The sequence below is a fragment of the Eleutherodactylus coqui genome, chromosome 6 (genome assembly GCF_035609145.1).
Source record: "Eleutherodactylus coqui strain aEleCoq1 chromosome 6, aEleCoq1.hap1, whole genome shotgun sequence".
NCBI classification, from domain to species: Eukaryota; Metazoa; Chordata; class Amphibia; order Anura; family Eleutherodactylidae; genus Eleutherodactylus; species Eleutherodactylus coqui.
In genome coordinates this window covers 124,421,328-124,442,923 of record NC_089842.1, presented here as the reverse complement: position 1 = coordinate 124,442,923, position 21,596 = coordinate 124,421,328, and the positions used below count along the sequence as shown (strand labels likewise).

At 50.0% G+C, this 21,596-nt stretch overlaps 1 protein-coding gene across 1 annotated transcript in view; it reads right to left on the bottom strand.

The window, feature by feature from the left end:
* Positions 1–16,216, bottom strand: part of LOC136571762 (uncharacterized) — a 41,536-nt gene extending 25,320 nt beyond the window's left edge. Inside the window, exon 1 of the mRNA XM_066572391.1 lies at positions 15,053–16,216. Coding sequence (XP_066428488.1) covers positions 15,053–15,740 — 688 coding nt within the window. The 5' untranslated portion in view covers positions 15,741–16,216. The remainder of the gene's footprint in view (positions 1–15,052) is intronic.
* Between the last annotated feature and the right edge of the window lie 5,380 nt (positions 16,217–21,596).

Genomic DNA, 21,596 nt, shown 5'->3' with positions numbered 1-21,596 from the left:
TTTCTGGCGTCCCCACATTCATAGCACATTTAATGGGTCCACGCGGTAGACCTTTATTAGAAAATGAGCAGTGTGAGCAGGTCCTGTCGTGGATGGCAGAAAGTGCTTCCAGCAACCTATCGTCCACCCACAGTTCTGCGCCATCCACTGCTGCAACTCAGAATCCTCTGGCTGCTGCTCCTCCTTCCTCCCAGCCTCCTCACTCCATGAAAATGAGACATTCTGAGGAGCGGGCAGACTCCCAGGAACTGTTCTCGGGCCCCTGCTCAGATTGGGCAGCAGTGGTTCCTCTCCCACCAGAGGAGTTTATAGTGACTGATGCCCAACCATTGCAAAGTTCCCGGGGTCCGGGGGATGAGGCTGGGGACTTCCGGCAACTGTCTCAATACCTTTCAGTGGGTGAGGAGGCTGATGACGATGAGACATAGTTGTCTATCAGTGAGGTAATAGTAAGGGCATTAAAGGGGTTGTCCCGAGGCAGCAAGTGGGTCTGTACACTTCTGCATGGCCATAATAATGCACTTTGTAATGTACATTGTGCATTAATTATGAGCCATGCAGAAGTTATAAAAAGTTTTATACTTACCTGTTCCGTTGCTGGCGTCCTCGTCTCCATGGTGCCGACTAATTTTCGCCCTCCGATGGCCAAATTAGCCGCGCTTGCGCAGTCCGGGTCTTCTGCAGTCTTCTATGGGGCTCCGTGTAGCTCCGTGTAGCTCCGCCCCGTCACGTGCCGATTCCAGCCAATCAGGAGGCTGGAATCGGCAGTGGACCGCACAGAAGAGCTGCGGTCCACGGAGGAAGAGGCCATCTTCAGCGGTGAGTAGAGAAGTCACCGGAGCGCGGGGATTCAGGTAAGCGCTCCGGTGAGCTTTCTTTACCTCCCTGCATCGGGGTTGTCTCGCGCCGAACGGGGGGGGGGTTGAAAAAAAAAAAAACCCGTTTCGGCGCGGGACATCTCCTTTAAGTCCGAGGGAGGAGTGCACCGAGGATTCTGAGGAAGAGCAGCAGGACAATGAGGTGACTGACCCCACCTGGTTTGCTACGCCTACTGAGGACAGGTCTTCAGAGGGGGAGGCAAGGACAGCAGCACGGCAGGTTGCAAGAGGCAGTGCGGTGTCCAGGGGTAGAGGCAGGGCCAGACTGAATAATCCACCAACTGTTTCCCAAAGCGCCTCCTCGCGCCATGCCACCCTGCAGAGGCCGAGGTGCTCAAAGGTCTGGCAGTTTTTCACTGAGAGTGCAGACGACCTGCATGCGCAGACATATGATGGCCAAGCACCCCACAAGGTGGGACGAAGGCGGTTCACCGCCTCCGGTTTGCACCGCTGCCTCTCCCCCTGTGCCCCAACCTGCCACTGAGATCCAACCCCGCTCTGAGGACACAGGCACTACCGTCTCCTGGCCTGCACCCACACCCTCACCTCCGCTGTCCTCGGCCCCATCCACCAATGTCTCTCAGCGCACCGTCCAGCCGTCGCTAGCGCAAGTGTTTGAGCGCAAGCGCAAGTACACCGCCACGCACCCGCACGCTCAAGCGTTAAACGTGCACGTAGCCAAATTTATCAGCCTGGAGATGCTGCCGTATAGGGTTGTGGAAACGGAGTCCTTCAAAAGTATGATGGTGGCGGCGGCCCCGCGCTACTCAGTTCCCAGTCGCCACTATTTTTCCCGATGTGCCGTCCCAGCCCTGCACGACCACGTCTCCCGCAACATTGTACGCGCCCTCACCAACGCGGTTACTGCCAAGGTCCACTTAACAACGGACACGTGGATAAGCACAGGCGGGCAGGGCCACTATATCTCCCTGACGGCACATTGGGTGAATTTAGTGAAGGCTGGGACAGAGTCAGAGCCTGGGACCGCTCACGTCCTACCCACCCCCAGAATTGTGGGCCCCAGCTCGGTGGTGGTATCTGCGGCGGTGTATGCTTCCTCCACTAAAGCACCCTCCTCCTCCTCCTGCTCCAACGCAACCTCTGTCTCGCAACCAAGATGTGTCAGCAGCAGCACGTCGCCAGCAGTTGGTGTCGCGCGTCGTGGCAGCACAGCGGTGGGCAAGCGTCAGCAGGCCGTGCTGAAACTACTCAGCTTAGGAGATAAGAGGCACACGGCCCACGAACTGCTGCAGGGTCTGACAGAGCAGACCGACCGCTGGCTTGCGCCGCTGAGCCTCCAACCAGGCATGGTCGTGTGTGACAACGGCCGTAACCTGGTGGCGGCTCTGCAGCTCGGCAGCCTAACGCACGTGCCATGCCTGGCCCACGTCTTTAATTTGGTGGTTCAGCGCTTTCTGAAAAGCTACCCAAGCTTGTCAGACCTGCTCGGAAAGGTGCGCCGGCTCTGCGCACATTTCCGCAAGTCCCACATGGACGCTGCCACCCTGCGCACCCTGCAACATCGCTTTAATCTGCCAGTGCACCGACTGCTGTGCGACGTGCCCACACGGTGGAACTCTACGCTGCACATGTTGGCCAGGCTCTATGAGCAGCGTAGAGCTATAGTGGAATACCAACTCCAACATGGGCGGCGCAGTGGGAGTCAGCCTCCTCAATTATTTTCAGAAGAGTGGGCCTGGTTGGCAGACATCTGCCAGGTCCTTGGAAAGTTTGAGGAGTCTGCCCAGGTGGTGAGCGGCGATGCTGCAATCATTAGCGTCACCATTCCTCTGCTATGCCTCCTGAGAAGTTCCCTGCAAAGCATAAAGGCAGACGCTTTGCGCTCGGAAACAGAGACGGGGGAAGACAGTATGTCGCTGGATAGTCAGAGCACCCTCCTGTCTATATCTCAGCGCGGTGAGGAGGAGGAGGAGGAGGAGGAGGAAGATGGGGAGGAGGGGGAAGAGACAGCTTGGCGCACTGGTGAGGGTACACATAGTAACATAGTAACATAGTATGTAAGACTGAATGAAGACATTGTCCATCTAGTCCAGCCTGTCTATCCTACTTTGTTGATCCAGAGGAAGGCAAAAAACCCCAAGGCCAGAAACCAATTAGCCCTTTTGGGGGAAAACTTCCTTCCCGACTCCCTAATGGCAATCAGACTGTTCCCTGGATCAACCCCTAATAGTTCCTACCTGCCTATATACCCGGATTGACACTTCACCTAATATTTATATCCTGTAATATCCTTCTTCTCCAGAAAGACATCAAGTCCCCTTTTAAACGCCTCTGTGGATTTTGCCATCACCACTTCCTCCGGTAGAGAGTTCCATAGTCTCACTGCTCTTACAGTAAAGAATCCCCTTCTATGTTGGTGATGAAACCTACTTTCCTCTAATCGTAGCGGATGTCCTCTTGTTACCGTCGTGGTCCTGGGTGTAAACAGATCGCGGGAGAGATCCATGTGTTGTCCCCTCATGTACTTATACATAGTTATTTGGTCCCCTCTTAACCTTCTTTTTTCTAGAGTAAATAGACCCAATTTGGATAATCTCTCTGGGTATTCCAGTCCCTTCATTCCATGTATTAGTTTAGTTGCCCTTCTTTGAACCCCCTCCAGTACCGCAACATCCCTCCTGAGCACCGGTGTCCAGAATTGTACGCAGTATTCCATGTGAGGCCTGACAAGTGCCTTATATAATGGGAGGATGATGTTCTCGTCCCTCACCCCTATACCTCTTTTAATGCACCCCAAGACTTTATTTGCCTTTGCAGCAGCTGACTGGCATTGGTTACTCCAGTTTAGTCTATTATCCACTAATACCCCCAGATCCTTTTCCATATCACTTTTCCCTAGTGGTACCCCAATAAGTGAATATTGGTGACATCCGTTTCTCCTGCCCATGTGCATAGTCTTACATTTTTCAACATTGAACTTCATTTGCCATTTTTCTCCCCAAGCCCCCAGCTTGTCCAGGTCCGTTTGTAGCCGCACATTGTCCTCCGTTGTATTAATTATATTGTATAATTTTGTGTCATCTGCAAATATTGATATTTTGCTGTGCAGCCCCTCTACCAGGTCATTGATAAATATGTTGAACAGAGTGGGGCCCAAAACTGAACCCTGTGGCACCCCGCTAACGACTATGGTCCAATCAGAGTACGCACCATTTATTACCACCCTCTGCTTTCTATCATTGAGCCAATTTTTTACCCACTTACACACGTTTACGCCCAGTCCGAGCTGCCTCATTTTGTATATTAGCCTATTATGTGGCACGGTGTCAAAGGCTTTAGAGAAGTCCAGATATACAAGATCAATAGATTCTCCCTGGTCCAGCTTAGAGCTTACTTCATCTTAGAAACTGATCAGATTTGTCTGACATGAGCGACCCTTCATGAATCCATGCTGGTGAGGAGTTATTCCCTTGTTTTCCTTGAGGTACTCATCGATGGCGTCTCTCAGAATCCCCTCGAAAATTTTTCCCGTTACTGAAGTGAGACTTACTGGCCTGTAGTTTCCAGGCTCACTTTTGCTCCCTTTTTTGTAAATTGGAACCACGTTGGCAATGCGCCAATTCAATGGTACCATACCGGTCTTGATAGTGTCTAGAAATATTAGGTATAGCGGCCTAGCTATCTCATCACTTAGTTCCTTTAGTATCCTTGGGTGTAATCCATCTGGGCCCGGTGATTTATCAATTTTAGTTTTCTTTAGACGCTTCCGCACCTCCTCCTGTGTTAGGTATGAGATATTTTGTGAGGGGTTCGTTTTATTCCCCTGTATCTCGTGTGGCATTTCCTTTTCTTTTGTGAATACACTTGAGAAGAAACTGTTTAGTAGATTTGCTTTCCCTTCGTCATCATCAATGATTCCTCCTGCATTGTTTTTTAGCGGGCCAGTGCTCTCCCTGCAAATCCTTTTGCTGTTAATGTAGTTGAAAAATAGCTTCGGGTTGTTTTTGCTCTCTTTGGCGATCAGTCTTTCTGCTTCCTCCTTGGCAGTTTTGATCGTATCTTTGCATATTTTGTTTTTTTCCCTGTACGATTTTAGCGCTTCTTCGCTGCCTTGTTGCTTTAGTAGTTTGAATGCTTTCTTCTTTTCGTTTATTGCCCCTCGTACCGTCTTGTCGAGCCACATTGGTTTCCTTTTAGTTGAGTTTCTTTTATTTTTAAAGGGAATGAACTGCTCACATGAGGTGATTAGGATCCTTTTGAACTTTTCCCATTTTTCCTCCGTACTGATATTTTTGAGGATGTTGTCCCAATTAATGTTACCGATAGTAGTTCTAAGCTCATCAAATTTTGCTTTACTAAAGTTTAGTTTCTTTGTCGCTCCCTGATAAGGCTTCTTATTGAATGACAGCTGGAAGTTGATTATATTGTGGTCACTGTTCCCCAAGTGCCCCTCAACCTGTACCCCCTTTATTCGGTCCGGTTTGTTAGTTAGTACTAGGTCCAGAATGGCCCTCCCTCTAGTTGGTTCCTGCACAAGTTGGTTCAGGTAATTGTCTTTAATTACTCTCAAGAATTTGTCACCCCTTGTCACATGCTGCTGGCCTGTCATCCTTTCAGCGTGTATGGCCTGAGGAGGAGGAGGATCCTGAAAGTGATCTTCCTAGTGAGGACAGTCATGTGTTGCGTACAGGTACCCTGGCACACATGGCTGACTTCATGTTAGGATGCCTTTCTCGTGACCCTTGTGTTACACGCATTCTGGCCACTACGGATTACTGGGTGTACACACTGCTCGACCCACGGTATAAAGAGAACCTTTCCCCTCTCATACCCGAAGAGGAAAGGGGTTCAAGAGTGTTGCTATACCACAGGACCCTGGCGGACAAACTGATGGTAAAATTCCCATACGACAGCGCTAGTGGCCGAAGGCGCAGTTCCGAGGGCCAGGTAGCAGGGGAGGTGCGGAGATCAGGCAGCATGTACAGCACAGGCAGGGCAACACTCTTTAAGGCCCTTGACTGCTTTATGGCTCCCCAGCAAGACTGTGTCACCGCTCCCCAGTCACGGCTGAGTCGGCGGGAGCACTGTAAAAGGATGGTGAGGGAGTACGTAGCCGATCGCACGACCGTCCTCCCTGACGCCTCTGCCCCCTACAACTACTGGGTGTCGAAGCTGGACACGTGGCCTGAACTCGCGCTGTATGCCCTGGAGGTGCTTGCTTGTCCTGCGGCTAGCGTCTTGTCAGAGAGGGTGTTTAGTGCGGCTGGGGGAATCATCACAGATAAGCGTACCCGCCTGTCAACCGACAGTGCCGACAGGCTAACACTCATCAAGATGAACAAAGCTTGGATTTCCCCAGACTTCTCTTCTCCACCAGCGGACAGCAGCTATACCTAAGCAATACGTAGGCTGCACCCGCGGATGGAAGCATCGTTCTGTATCCCCATCAAAAACGGGGACTTTTCGCTTCATCAATCTGTGTATAATATTCCTCCTCCTCCTCCTGCTCCTCCTCCTGAAACCTTACATAATCACGCTGAACGGGCAATTTTTCTTAGGCCCACAAGGCTCAGTCATATAATTTTTCTAAACAATTTTTATACGTTTCAATGCTGATTAAAGCGTTGAAACTTTCACCTCAACCAATTTTTATTTTAACTGGGCTGCCTCCAGGCCTAGATACCAATTAAGCCACATTAACCAAAATGATTAATGGGTTTCACCTGCCCTCTCGGTTGGGCATGGGCAATTTTTCAGAGGTACATTAGTACTGTTGATACACCAATTTTTGGGGACCCTCGCCTACAGTGTAATCAAATTAATTTTTAGCCCACCTGCATTACAGCTAACGTTACATCAGCTGTGTTGGGCACTGCAATGGGATGTATTTATGTACCGCCGGTGGCTTCCTGGCACCCACCCATGCTGTGGGTCCACAGGGAGTTGTAAATGCATCTGTGTCCACTTCTAAAGAACCCCAGTCTGACTGGGGCATGCAGTGTGGGCCGAAGCCCACCTGCATTAAACATGACATTATTACCTCAGCTGTGATGGGCAATGCAATGGGATATTTTTATGTACCGCCGGTGGCTTCCTGGCACCCACCCATGCTGTGGGTCCACAGGGAGTTGTAAATGCATCTGTGTCCACTTCTAAAGAACCCCAGTCTGACTGGGGCATGCAGTGTGGGCCGAAGCCCACCTGCATTAAACATGACATTATTACCTCAGTTGTGATGGGCAATGCAATGGGATATTTTTATGTACCGCCGGTGGCTTCCTGGCACCCACCCATGCTGTGGGTCCACAGGGAGTTGTAAATGCATCTGTGTCCACTTCTAAAGAACCCCAGTCTGACTGGGGCATGCAGTGTGGGCCGAAGCCCACCTGCATTAAACATGACATTATTACCTCAGCTGTGATGGGCACTGCAATGGGACATATTTATGTACCGCCGGTGGGTTCCAGGGAGCTACCCATGCTGTGGGTGCACACGGAATTCCCATTGCGGAGTTGTACCTGCCTGTGACTATTTATAAAAAAACGCGGTCTGACTGGGGCATGCAGACACCTTGACAGAATGAATAGTGTGTGGCACATAGGTTCCCCATTACTATGCCCACGTGTGCAGCTCCAGATGGAGGTGGCACAGGATTGGATTTCTCATTGCTTCTGTACAGCATTGTGGACTATCGCCCCGCCCCTTTTAAAGAGGGTCGCTGCCTAGCCGTGCCAACCCTCTGCAGTGTGTGCCTGCGGTTTCTCTGGCAGACGCATTTATAAATAGACATGAGTGTGGCGTGGCATGAGGGCAGCTGAAGGCTGCGCAGGGACAATTTGGTGTGCGCTGTGGACACTGGGTCGTGCGGGGGGATTGGTCAGCATGTAACCCAGGAGAAGTGGCAGCGGAGTGTCATGCAGGCAATGATTGTGCTTTGTTGGAGGTAGTGTGGTGCTTAGCTAAGGTATCCATTGCTAATGAGGGCTTTTCAGAAGTAAAAGTTGTTGGGGGGGGGCCCACTCTTGCCGCTATTGTGGCTTAATAGTGGGACCTGGGAACTTGAGATGCAGCCCAACATGTAGCCCCTCGCCTGCCCTATCCGTTGCTGTGTCGTTCCCATCACTTTCTTGAATTGCCCAGATTTTCACAAATGAAAACCTTAGCGAGCATCGGCGATATACAAAAATGCTCGGGTCGCCCATTGACTTCAATGGGGTTTGTTATTCGAAACGAACCCTCGAGCATCGCGAAAAGTTCGTCTCGAGTAACGAGCACCCGAGCATTTTGGTGCTCGCTAGAGATGAGCGAGCACCAAAGTGCTCGGGTGCTCGTTACTCGGAACGAACTTTTCGCGATGCTCGAGGGTTCATTTCGAATAACAAACCCCATTGAAGTCAATGGGCGACCCGAGCATTTTTGTATTTCGCCGATGCTCGCTAAGGTTTTCATGTGTGAAAATCTGGGCAATTCAAGAAAGTGATGGGAACGACACAGCAACGGATAGGGCAGGCGAGGGGCTACGTGTTGGGCTGCATGTCAAGTTCACAGGTCCCACTATTAAGCCACAATAGCGGCAAGAGTGGGCCCCCCCCCCCCCTCCCAAAAACTTTTACTTCTGAAAAGCCCTCATTAGCATGGCATACCTTTGCTAAGCACCACACTAGCTACAACAAAGCACAATCACTGCCTGGATGACACTCCGCTGCCACTTCTCCTGGGTTACATGCTGACCAAACGCCCACCCTCCCCCCCACAGCGCACACCAAAGTGTCCCTGCGCAGCCTTCAGCTGCCCTAATGTCACACCACCCTCATGTCTATTTAGAAGTGCGTCTGCCATGAGGAGGAACCGCAGGCACACACTGCAGAGGGGTTGGCACGGCTAGGCAGCGACCCTCTTTAAAAGGGGCGGGGCGATAGCCCACAATGCTGTACAGAAGCAATGAGAAATAGAATCCTGTGCCACCGCCATCAGGAGCTGCACACGTGGGCATAGCAATGGGGAACCTATGTGCCACACACTATTCATTCTGTCAAGGTGTCTGCATGCCCCAGTCAGACTGGTAATATGTACCTTAACAGTAACCGCGTTGGTGGTAATGTGGTGGTGACTGCGGACCTAGTAGCGCGGTTTTATTTTGTTGGTTTTCGGAATGTGGCCAGGATTAAGTGGGCCGTGGCGGGGGGATGTTTTTGAGGCACTACGTGTCCTCTCCACATGTCCGTGGTTATATGCACCTTAACAGTAACCGCGTTGGTGGTAATGTGGTGGTGACTGCGGACCTAGTAGCGCGGTTTTATTTTGTTGGTTTTCGGAATGTGGCCAGGATTAAGTGGGCCGTGGCGGGGGGATGGCGGGGGGGCTCTCTTGTAGTGTCGGTAAAGGTGAAATTCTTGGACTGGCACCAGACGAACCAATGCAAAGGCATTTGCCAAGAATGTTTTCCCTGTTGGAGGAGGAGGGGGATGTTTTTGAGGCACTACGTGTCCTCTCCACGTGTCCGTGGTTATATGCAGCTTAACAGTAACCGCGTTGGTGGGAAATGGCCTCGCCGCCATCATGTCTTTGGGAAGCCTCTGTTTCCACACCCCAGAGACATACCATTAGCAGTGGTATAGGCAGAGCCCAGAATTCGTAACATTTCAGCCGTAGCATTAGGACAGGCCCCACTAACATATCACTAGCAGCATTATAGCGGGAGCGCAGTCTTCGTTCCATGTCAGCAATAGTAGCACTCAAGACAGGCCCCAGTAACAATTCCGAAGCAGCAGTATAGCGGGAGCGCAGTCTTCGTTCCATGTCAGTAATAGTAGCACTCAAGACAGGCCCCAGTAACAATTCCGAAGCAGCAGTATAGTGGGAGCGCAGTTTTCGTTCCATGTCAGCAATAGTAGCACTCAAGACAGGCCCCAGTAACAATTCCGAAGCAGCAGTATAGCGGGAGCGCAGTCTTCGTTCCATGTCAGTAATAGTAGCACTCAAGACAGGCCCCAGTAACAATTCCGAAGCAGCAGTATAGCGGGAGCGCAGTCTTCGTTCCATGTCAGTAATAGTAGCACTCAAGACAGGCCCCAGTAACAATTCCGAAGCAGCAGTATAGTGGGAGCGCAGTCTTAGTTCCATTTCAGTAGCTGCAGTATAGCCAAGGCCCAAGTTACATTTATGTAGCTAAAGTGTAGGCCAACCCCACACACACTTCTGTACCATGAGTGCAGGCGAAGAACATACAAATTGCTATGATTACACTGTAGATGAGGGCCCCAAAAAATTGGTGTACCAACAGTACTAATGTACCTCTGAAAAATTGGCCATGCCCAACCAAGATGGCAGGTGAAACCCATTAATCGCTTTGGTTAATGTGGCTTAAGTGGTAACTAGGCCTGGAGGCAGCCCAGTTTAACGAAAAATTGGTTCAAGTTAAAGTTTCAACGCTTTTAAGAGCATTGAAACATATAAAAATTGTTTAGAAAAATTAGATGAGTGAGCCTTGTGGCCCTAAGAAAAATTGCCCGTTCAGCATGATTACGTGAGGTTTCAGGAGGAGGAGCAGGAGGAGGAGGAGGAATATTAGACACAGATTGATGAAGCAGAAATGTCCCCGTTTTGGATGGTGAGAGAGAACGATGCTTCCATCCGCGGGTGCAGCCTACGTATTGCTTAGGTATCGCTGCTGTCCGCTGGTGGAGAAGAGAAGTCTGGGGAAATCCAGGCTTTGTTCATCTTGATGAGTGTTAGCCTGTCGGCACTGTCGGTTGACAGGCGGGTACGCTTATCTGTGATGATTCCCCCAGCCGCACTAAACACCCTCTCCGACAAGACGCTAGCCGCAGGACAAGCAAGCACCTCCAGGGCATACAGCGCGAGTTCAGGCCACGTGTCCAGCTTCGACACCCAGTAGTTGTAGGTGGCAGAGGCGTCACGGAGGACGGTCGTGTGATCCGCTACGTACTCCCTCACCATCCTTTTACAGTGCTCCCGCCGACTCAGCCTTGACTGGGGAGCGGTGACACAGTCTTGGTGGGGAGCCATAAAGCTATCCCGGCCCTTAAAGACTGTTGCACTGCCTGGGCTGTACATGCTGCTCGATCTCCGCACCTCCCCTGCTACCTGGCCCTCGGAACTGCGCCTTCGGCCACTAGCGCTGTCGGATGGGAATTTTACCATCAGCTTGTCCGCCAAGGTCCTGTGGTATAGCAACACTCTCGAACCCCTTTCCTCTTCGGGAATGAGACTGGGAAGGTTCTCCTTATAGCGTGGGTCGAGCAGTGTGTACACCCAGTAATCCGTAGTGGCCAGAATGCGTGCAACGCGAGGGTCACGAGAAAGGCATCCTAACATGAAGTCAGCCATTTGTGCCAGGGTACCCGTACGCAACACATGGCTGTCTTCACTAGGAAGATCACTTTCAGGATCCTCCTCCTCCTCCTCCTCCTCATCCTCCTCAGGCCATACACGCTGAAAGGATGACAGGCAAGCAGCAGGGGCACCGTCAGCAGTGGGCCAAGCTGTCTCTTCCCCCTCCTCCTCATCCTCCTCATGCTCCTCCTCCTCCTGAATGCGCTGAGATATAGACAGGAGGGTGCTCTGACTATCCAGCGACATACTGTCTTCCCCCGCCTCCGTTTCCGAGTGCAAAGCGGCTGCCTTTATGGTTTGCAGGGAACTTCTCAAGATGCATAGCAGAGGAATGGTGACGCTAATGATTGCAGCATCGCCGCTCACCACCTGGGTAGACTGCTCAAAGTTTCCAAGGACCTGGCAGATGTCTGCCAACCAGGCCCACTGTTCTGAAAAGAATTGAGGAGGCTGACTCCCACTGCGCCGCCCATGTTGGAGTTGGTATTCCACTATAGCTCTACGCTGCTCATAGAGCCTGGCCAACATGTGGAGCGTAGAGTTCCACCGTGTGGGCACGTCGCACAGCAGTCGGTGCACTGGCAGATTAAAGCGATGTTGCAGGGTGCGCAGGGTGGCAGCGTCCGTGTGGGACTTGCGGAAATGTGCGCAGAGCCGGCGCACCTTTACGAGCAGGTCTGACAAGCGTGGGTAGCTTTTCAGAAAGCGCTGAACCACCAAATTAAAGACATAGGCCAGGCATGGCACGTGCGTGAGGCTGCCGAGCTGCAGAGCCGCCACCAGGTTACGGCCGTTGTCACACACGACCATGCCTGGTTGGAGGCTCAGCGGCGCAAGCCAACAGTCGGTCTGCTCTGTCAGACCCTGCAGCAGTTCGTGGGCCGTGTGCCTCCTATCTCCTAAGCTGAGTAGTTTCAGCACGGCCTGCTGACGCTTGCCCACCGCTGTGCTGCCACGCCGCGCGACACCGACTGCTGGCGACGTCCTGCTGCTGACACATCTAGATTGCGAGACAGAGGTTGAGGAGGAGGAGGAGGGTGCTTTAGTGGACGAAGCATACACCGCCGAACATACCACCACCGAGCTGGGGCCCGCAATTCTGGGGGTGGGTAGGACGTGAGCGGTCCCAGGCTCTGACTCTGTCCCAGCCTCCACTAAATTCACCCAATGTGCCGTCAGGGAGATGTAGTGGCCCTGCCCGCCTGTGCTTGTCCACGTGTCCGTAGTTAAGTGGACCTTGCCACTAACCGCATTGGTGAGGGCGCGTACAATGTTGCGGGAGACGTGGTCGTGCAGGGCTGGGACGGCACATCGGGAAAAGTAGTGGCGACTGGGAACTGAGTAGCGCGGGGCCGCCGCCGCCATCATAGCTTTGAAAGCCTCCGTTTCCACAACCCTATACGGCAGCATCTCAAGGCTGATAAATTTGGTGATGTGGACGGTTAACGATTGAGCGTGCGGGTGCGTGGCGGCGTACTTGCGCTTGCGCTCCAACACTTGCTGGACTGTGCGGTGCAAGACATTGGTGGATGGGGCCGAGGACAGCGGAGGTGAGGGTGTGGGTGCAGGCCATGAGACGGTTGTGCCTGTGTCCTGAGAGGGGGGTTGTATCTCAGTGGCAGGTTGGGGCACAGGGGGAGAGGCAGCGGTGCAAACCGGAGGCGGTGAACGGCCTTCGTCCCACCTTGTGGGGTGCTTGGCCATCATATGTCTGCGCATGCTGGTGGTGGTGAGGCTGTTGGTGGTGGCTCCCCGGCTGATCTTGGCGCGACAAAGGTTGCACACCACTGTTCGTCGGTCGTCTGCACTCTCAGTGAAAAACTGCCAGACCTTTGAGCACCTCGGCCTCTGCAGGGTGGCATGGCGCGAGGGGGCGCTTTGGGAAACAGTTGGTGGATTATTCAGTCTGGCCCTGCCTCTACCCCTGGACACCGCACTGCCTCTTGCAACCTGCCCTGCTGCTGCCTCCCCCTCTGAAGACCTGTCCTGAGTAGGCGTTGCACACCAGGTGGGGTCAGTCACCTCATCGTCCAGCTGCTCTTCCTCCGAATCCTCTGTGCGCTCCTCCCTTGCACTTACTGCCCTTACTACTACCTCACTGCAAGACAACTGTGTCTCATCGTCATCGTCCTCCTCACCCACTGAAAGGTCTTGAGACAGTTGGCAGAAGTCCCCAGCCTCATCCCCCGGACCCCGGGAACTTTCCAATGGTTGGGCATCAGTGACGATAAACTCCTCTGGTGGGAGAGGAACCACTGCTGCCCAATCTGAGCAGGGGCCCGAGAACAGTTCCTGAGAGTCTTCCCGCTCCTGAGCATGTGTCATTGTAGTGGAGTGAGGAGGCTGGGAGGAAGGAGGAGCAGCAGACAGAGGATTCGGATTTGCAGCACTGGACGGCGCAGAACTCTGGGTGGATGATAGCTTGCTGGAAGCACTTTCTGCCATCCAGGACAGGACCTGCTCACACTGCTCATTTTCTAATAAAGGTCTCCCGCGTGGACCCATTAATTGTGCTATGAATGTGGGGACGCCAGAAACGTGCCTCTCTCCTAATCGCGCAGCAGTCGGCTGCGACACACCTGGATCAGGAGCTCGGCCTGTGCCCACACCCTCACTTGGGCCTACGCGTCCTCGGCCGCGTCCACGTCCTCTAGCCCTACCCCTACCCCTCAGCATGCTGTATTACCAGTGATTTCACAGCCAGGAAATAAATTGGCGCAAGCCTGCAGGCCAAATAGAATTTTTTCCCTGCTTTTTACAAGGAACACCCACACTGCGTGTATTCAATGAATACTAAGTTTAATAACTGTGTTGTGGCCCTGCCAATTTGTCCCAGAACTGCAGTGATGCAAAGTAATTCGCTACCTACAGCAGATCAGGGATTTCCCATGCAGGAAAAAAATTGCCGCACGCCTGCGGTAAAACGTAGCTGACTGCGTCTGATTTTTTCTGAACGTTCAGCGCACAGCACACACGTACACAGAGCCCTGAGTACTGTAAGAGGCAGGCCAAATAGAATTTTTTCCCTGCTTTTTACAAGGAACACCCACACTGCGTGTATTCAATGAATAATGTATGTCTTCTGGCCCTGCCTACACAATTCTATCCCTGTAGTATTAATGCCGGGTGCAATGCTCTGCACAGCCGGTTTTGAGAAAAAAAAAAAATATGCAACACTGCTAACAGCAGCCTGGACAGTACTGCACACGGATAGATGTGGCCCTAGAAAGGACCGTTGGGGTTCTTGAAGCCTACACTAACTCCTAACACTCTCCCTGCCTAACCCCCACTTCTGTCCCTATTGCAGGGCGCAATGCTCTGCAGATCCGATTTTGGAAAAAAAATAAAAATACTGTGCTTACACAGTACTGCACACTAGTAGATGTGGCCCTAAGAAGGGCCGTTGGGGTTCTTGAAGCCTACACTAACTCCTAACGCTCTCCCTACAGCAGCTCCAGCACGATAGTACTTTCCCTCAGCTAAGTCACAAGGCATGTGTGGCGAGCCGCGGGAGTGGCCGATTTTTATACTCGGGTGACATCAGATCTCCCCAGCCACTCACAGCAGGGGGGTGGTATAGGGCTTGAACGTCACAGGGGGAAGTTGTAATGCCTTCCCTGTCTTTCAATTGGCCAGAAAAGCGCGCTAACGTCTCAGAGAGGAAACTGAAAGTAACCGGAACACTGTGTGGTACTCGTTACGAGTAACGAGCATCCCGAACACCCTAATATTCGCACGAATATCAAGCTCGGACGAGTACGTTCGCTCATCTCTAGTGCTCGCTCATCTCTACTAGGGACCCTAATATTGATTTTGCATTGGGATGCAGGTGCTTCAGTTACCACTGTGTGACTTACCATTGAAGCTTGCATAGTCCAGTAGAACCATCACTGTCTGATTTTCCAGGTTGCTAACCAAGTCTTCTATTTTGCCATCTGTTCGGCTGCTTACTTTCTCATTGATCTTTTGCTCTGCATTCTGTTTTTCTCTAAAGTCAATGCTCTGAATGGAGATGTTGTAGTAGTTGGCCAGATCTTGCTGGTATTGGGTTTCAGGGGTTTTGGATTTCTCTAAGAAGAGCCAGTTGGAAAATCTGAACTCTATGTCTCTTTGTTCTGTTCTAAGTTTTGTAAGAAAGTTCTTAAAGTCGTCCTTCAGGGTTTTGTTAACTTGGGTGGCATTTAAACTCATGGTGTTCAAAATCTGAAGCTGAGTTGAGGATCTTGCCCCAAGACCCAACATGGCAAGTGTGGTATAGATGCAGATTGGTGAGATGAAGATGTTGGGTGGGGCTCTTGCTGTCTTAGAAGATATGAATTTATAAAGTGAGACAGCAAAGTGCATATTGGCCTTGGCTATGTCAACGCCTTCCAAATTACTGTCACAATGATCTTCCTTCATTTCGTCATCTTTAGAAGTGACAGTCATGGAGATGGAGAGCAAGAGAAGCAGAGAAAGCCACATCTTCTGTCTAGAATATACAATTATTGGGACTACAAGGTTAGGAGGCTGGATTTGAATTTGACCTTTAAGGGAATGTGTCATCACAAAATGACCTGCTGGATAAATCAAGTTTTCATGTTAAACATATTTTTTAAGAATTTTTGTTGATTTCTTTTTTGATGTCACAATCTATATATATTAAAAACAATATGCAGGTAGATACATTGCAGAAATTTTGTTTGCTAGATCGCTCCATTGTTCACATTCACTGTACTAATGATTGTGAATAACTGAACAATCGCAATTTACACGAAACGAGTGAGCAGTGATTTGTATGCCTGCATGAAACGAACAACGAACTAGAAGCGAATTAATTATCCTTTGTCGTTGAATTATGGGCTGTATTTACGCTGAACGATTATCATTTAAATCTGCACGATCCAATGATTTTTTTGTACGATAATAATTCCGTGTAAAAGGGCCCTAAGAACAGTCTGACACTTCCTATGCTGAGAAAATTTTACAACAGTCATCTCATTATCATCACAGATAGGATGACAATGAAAAGCTGTATTTACACGGAATGATTATCCCTCCGATGCCCGTGATACAGCGAGAACCCGAAAGACTATCGTTCAGTGTAAATGCATGCAGCGACTGAACAATGAATGAGAAGTCTTTCACTTCTTGTTTGTCGTTCAGTTTCTGCATTTTTATCATTCCGTGTAAACAGACAGTCATTCACTTATTATAACAGCACTCAAAATACATTTTTTTAATCAGAAAAATACATAACGATAAGGCTGGATTCACACGGGTGTGTGCGTCTTTATGTGCGCCTGCCAGCGCACGTATATAACGTTTGTGCGCCCGTTCAGATGGCACAGGCCTGGTGCATATACGCCGAGGTTGCAATACCGTAGGGTGGGGAGAGACAGCTTAGCTTTGCAGCTTTGCAATCGGAGGGGGTAGGTAGGTGGCAAAGCTAAGCTCCTGCCTCCCCTTGTCCGCAGCCAGCAATGGGAAGGGGCAGGATGGGGCAGAGTTTAGTTCCGCCCCTGTCCGGCCCCCTCCCATTGCAAACAGCCAGAGGGGAGGAGGGCGGAGGAGAGAAATGGGAGGGAGTTTAGCAGTCACGCTGCTAAACTCCCTCCCACCTCCCTTCTCTGGCCGCTGTCATTGGCTCCCATAGGAGTCTATGCAGCGGCCGACGTATTCCGGCCAGAAACATAGTTCCAGGACTATCTTTCCTGCCCGGCGTAAAAGCGCACGGCGCTATATTTGCTGGCCGTGCCCTTTTACACTGCAGGAATACGTCTGTGTGATCTGATGCATTGGAATCCGATGCATCAGATGGTAGCGTATATTGGCCGGCCATGAAAACGGTGGCCGATAGGCCCATAAGGCCTTCATGAGAGGGCTTTTGATGGCAACAGGCGCTAGAGTAAAGAAAAAACAACAATTAGACATTGACAATAAACTTGCTCAAATCTCCAAGCTCGAACGCGCCTCAAAACAAACCTTAAAGGGGTTGTCCCGAGGCAGCAAGTGGGTCTGTACACTTCTGCATGGCCATAATAATGCACTTTGTAATGTACATTGTGCATTAATTATGAGCCATGCAGAAGTTATAAAAAGTTTTATACTTACCTGTTCCGTTGCTGGCGTCCTCGTCTCCATGGTGCCGACTAATTTTCGCCCTCCGATGGCCAAATTAGCCGCGCTTGCGCAGTCCGGGTCTTCTGCAGTCTTCTATGGGGCTCCGTGTAGCTCCGTGTAGCTCCGCCCCGTCACGTGCCGATTCCAGCCAATCAGGAGGCTGGAATCGGCAATGGACCGCACAGAAGAGCTGCGGTCCACGGAGGAAGAGGCCATCTTCAGCGGTGAGTAGAGAAGTCACCGGAGCGCGGGGATTCAGGTAAGCGCTCCGGTGAGCTTTCTTTACCTCCCTGCATCGGGGTTGTCTCGCGCCGAACGGGGGGGGGGGTTGAAAAAAAAAAAAACCCGTTTCGGCGCGGGACAACCCCTTTAAGTAAGCCCTCCTCTGAGGAATTAGCATCCCGTAGAAGAGAACTTAAACTCATTCTTGAGTCCAAATATAACAAAAAATACCTATACCTCAGGCATGTCAACTATGCACAGGGTAACAAGGGGAGCAAATATACGTCTGCACTTATTAAGAAGGCCCGCACAAGAAATCTTATAAAATCTATCAAGACTACAGAGGGTCAAAGGGTCTCCTCCACACCCGAAATTGCTAGGGAATTTTAAAGTTTTTACTCTAGCTTATATAACCTTCGGGACCCCCTCTCTCCAGAGTCTACCCTAGACTTTAAGGCACAGATCGACTCCTTCCTTAAAGGGCTTAACCTTCCTAAAATAAACGAGGAGGAGTCGATAGATCTCCTGACCCCTATTACTGCCCAAGAAGTAGAAGAACTCATAAACTCTGCCCTGCCAGGTAAAAGCCCTGGCCCTGATGGACTGCCTCTCATTTACTACAAGACTTTCAAGTCTGCCCTTTTACCTAAACTAACTGAACTCTTTAATTCATTATTGCATGGTGCCCCCCAGCCAAGACAAGCACAGGAAGCTCACATCACCCTAGTATATAAGGAAAACAAAGATTCTGAATCCTGTGGGAGCTACCACCCTATCTCCCTTATCAATTTTGATGTGAAGCTCTGGGCCAAAATCTTAACCAAGCGTCTTGAAAAATACATTACAAAATTAATTAATCCCGAACAATCTGGCTTTGTCAAGGGTAGGGAGGGCAGAGACAACTGCCTTAGGCTGCTCCATGCAGCTAAATACGCCCAAACCCACAATATCCCGCTCGCCTTCATCGGCACAGATGCCGAGAAGGCTTTCGACCGGGTCAATTGGACCTACATGGAGCATGTTCTAACGCACTACAATATCCCCTCTAAATTTATTTCAGCAATATTCTCCCTATAAGCGACGCCACATGCACGTCTTAAAATCAATAACTATTTCCCCCGTTTAATATAAGTAACGGCACGAGGCAGGGCAGCCCCCTCTCACCTACCTTATTCATATTTGCCCTGGAACCCTTTTTACAGTAAGTCAGGTTAGACCCCTTGATACAAGGTCTAGGTGTTGGAGGAGAAACACTCTCGTCCACAGCTTATGCAGACGATATCATTTTTCTCATTACAAACCCGGAAGCTGGCCTACCCCGCCTGATCTCTTTGCTGGAGAATTTTGGAATCCTTTCCAATTTTAAAATTAATATTGCCAAATCAATAGCCTTAAATATATCTATCCCACCTAATCGTTTTAAGGTTATTAAAAACAAATCACCTTTCTCCTGGTCGGACTCAACAATCGACTTTCTGGGCATAAAGCTAACAAAAAAGACTGAGGACTTATACTCAACAAACTTCCTTCCGCTTTTGCCCAAAGTCAAGAAACTACTACGTTCCTATGACCAGCCCTTCATTTCGAGGCTGGGAAGGAAAAATATACTAAAGTCATATATCATCCCCATCATCCTCTACAAAATTAGGCTTTTACCAATTTTTATCCCCTCTAACTTCTTCAAGGCATTGCCACAATCTTCTCCAGATACCTCTGGAGAGGAAAGAGATCCAGGCTGGCTCATTGCATGTTGATCAAGCGGCGCTCGGAGGGGGGAGTGGACCTGCCATGCCCACGAGAGTTATACTTGGCTACCCAGCTAAACCATTGGTTGGAATTAGCTCATCCCAGCAGAGACCCTTTGATATAGCTTCTTGCCAGGGGCGCCTATGGACCTGCCTTTGAGGCAGATCTCTGGTTTCCGGAGGGAAGAAGCAAGGGGAAACGGGGAGGTGACCCGCTCCTGAGAGGGACTTTTGAGACCTGGTCCGCCCTAGGGAGAACTCTGGCTTCCAGCCCCTCCCCTTATACTCCCCTATCAGCCCTATACAGGTATATGGACTACTCGCTAGACCCTTGCTCAGCTAAAATTTGGAGGACCCTAGATAACAAGAACTTTCAGGATGTCTTATCGTTAGCTAAACAGGCCACCCTATCTACCTTGAAAGACATCCTCCCCAACCGCCCTGTTCCATTCCTCATATCCATTCACTTATTAAAAGTCATAAATGAATTCTTGAAAAAACACAAAGCCACCAGACCACCTATGCCATTCGAGATGGTGCTGGAGGGACCCACTGCAACATCTAGAAGGGTATCCTATATTCGCAAACACTTTGTTTCTCCCCAGAGGGAGACGAAGCCTGCCTTCCTCGTCTCGTGGGAAAGGGAGCTTAAGATATCTCTGTTTCATAGAAACATGGTCCCCTTGGAGAGCAGTGGTATGGAACAGAGCAGCCTAATTTGATACCGGGTATCCTGGGCGGAGCAGATGAAATGCTAAGCTAAACTCGCAATAATGATCCCCCTCATTAATACCAACGACCTCCGTTCGTGATTGATGGGGCCCGCTGCTGCTTCTGGAGTGTTGAAGTAACAGGCCGTACTCACCAACGGGCTTAGGTTCGGTCTTCCTGAAGAAACCGCTTGACGGTTCTCCTGGGCGCTATTTCTCGGAGTAGAGTGTGATACTCTCCCTCACCCCTAGCCCTCCCCCCCCAATCCTCCCTCACTTTCCGTCCTACCCCCCCACTCACCCCCCCCTGTTCTCCCCTGTTTTGGCAAGTACTTCATTTTATAATAGGAATGGAGGTCATTATATGTAGCCTCTTTCATTCTCATGGAGAATGCTCTACAAGGCTACGGCTCGCCGTAATGCAACACTTTAAGCTTATGGTTTAATGTTGGCAGGTAGTGTGTCTGGATACCTATAAGAGATTTTTTTTCTGAGGCTGTCGAGCCCGGTGTGTACGGAGCACAGACCTCTCTTGTGATGCACTATATGTTGATATTGTGAAAAAAATTTTCAATAAACATTGATTTAAAAAAAAAAATAAAAAATAAGAAAACGGCCGCCGATATACGCTCATGTGAATAAGCCCTAATAAATATACTAGCCACATTAAATAATGCATTTGTTTCTGCTTGGACAATTAGTTGCAGCCACGGTTTAGATTTCTATTTGGGAAATGCTGTCTTATCTCTTTTTTGTTTGTGCGGCTAGCTGTTCACTTATGAATGACGGCCTGTTTACTGTGAATAGAGGCAGGCCAGAACAATCCCCGTCCACTCCGCCTCCATTCACTAGCGATGCTCGTTCCTGTGTTAAAGCACAAGAATGATTATCACTGTGATGGCCTGTTGGGTATCTGTTGCCCAACAGATCATCCCGTCTAAGAGCACCCAAAAATGGCACCAATTTATAGATAACACAAGATCCACCATGCACAATAAGCGATGGTTGCTGCTCACCTCCTCTCCTTCTCTGCATAATGATCTCTGGACAGATTACAGAGCATGTTTAAAGCAGTTTTGTATTAAAGTCAATGAGTCCTTTTAAAAAATCCATTTTGTGAATAGCCCGTGAGTTCTGCGGTAAAGCATCTCTAAATGCTAACTGCAACTCAGGCAAGTTGGCTGCCCCCATAGTCATGCACAACAATAGAATACAAAATCTACAATCAAAACATAAAACCAGATTAGAAGAATTGAATATATTTCACTATTTGGTTTAAATTAGTCAAAAATATAGTTGGTACCTTCCCTTTAAGAAACCTACTTGGCTGCCATTTCAGACATCTCAAGAGCCAGTCCAGTCTTATGTCAATAAAGTTTAATCACTGTATAATAAAATGTTCTACAACTTTTAATGTACTTTATATTTTTAAATATCCCACCACTTTCAAGATTGCTGCTTGCAGTCAGTGAATGGTATACCCTGCAGTCCCATAATGCATTATTTCCAACCATTATATATGCTGCAAGCATGCAAATAAAGCCGCAACCATACAGCCGCCTGCAGACGGGCGGGTCGGATCCAGTGGCGAGAATTCTCGCCGCGGGACCTGACCCGAGCGC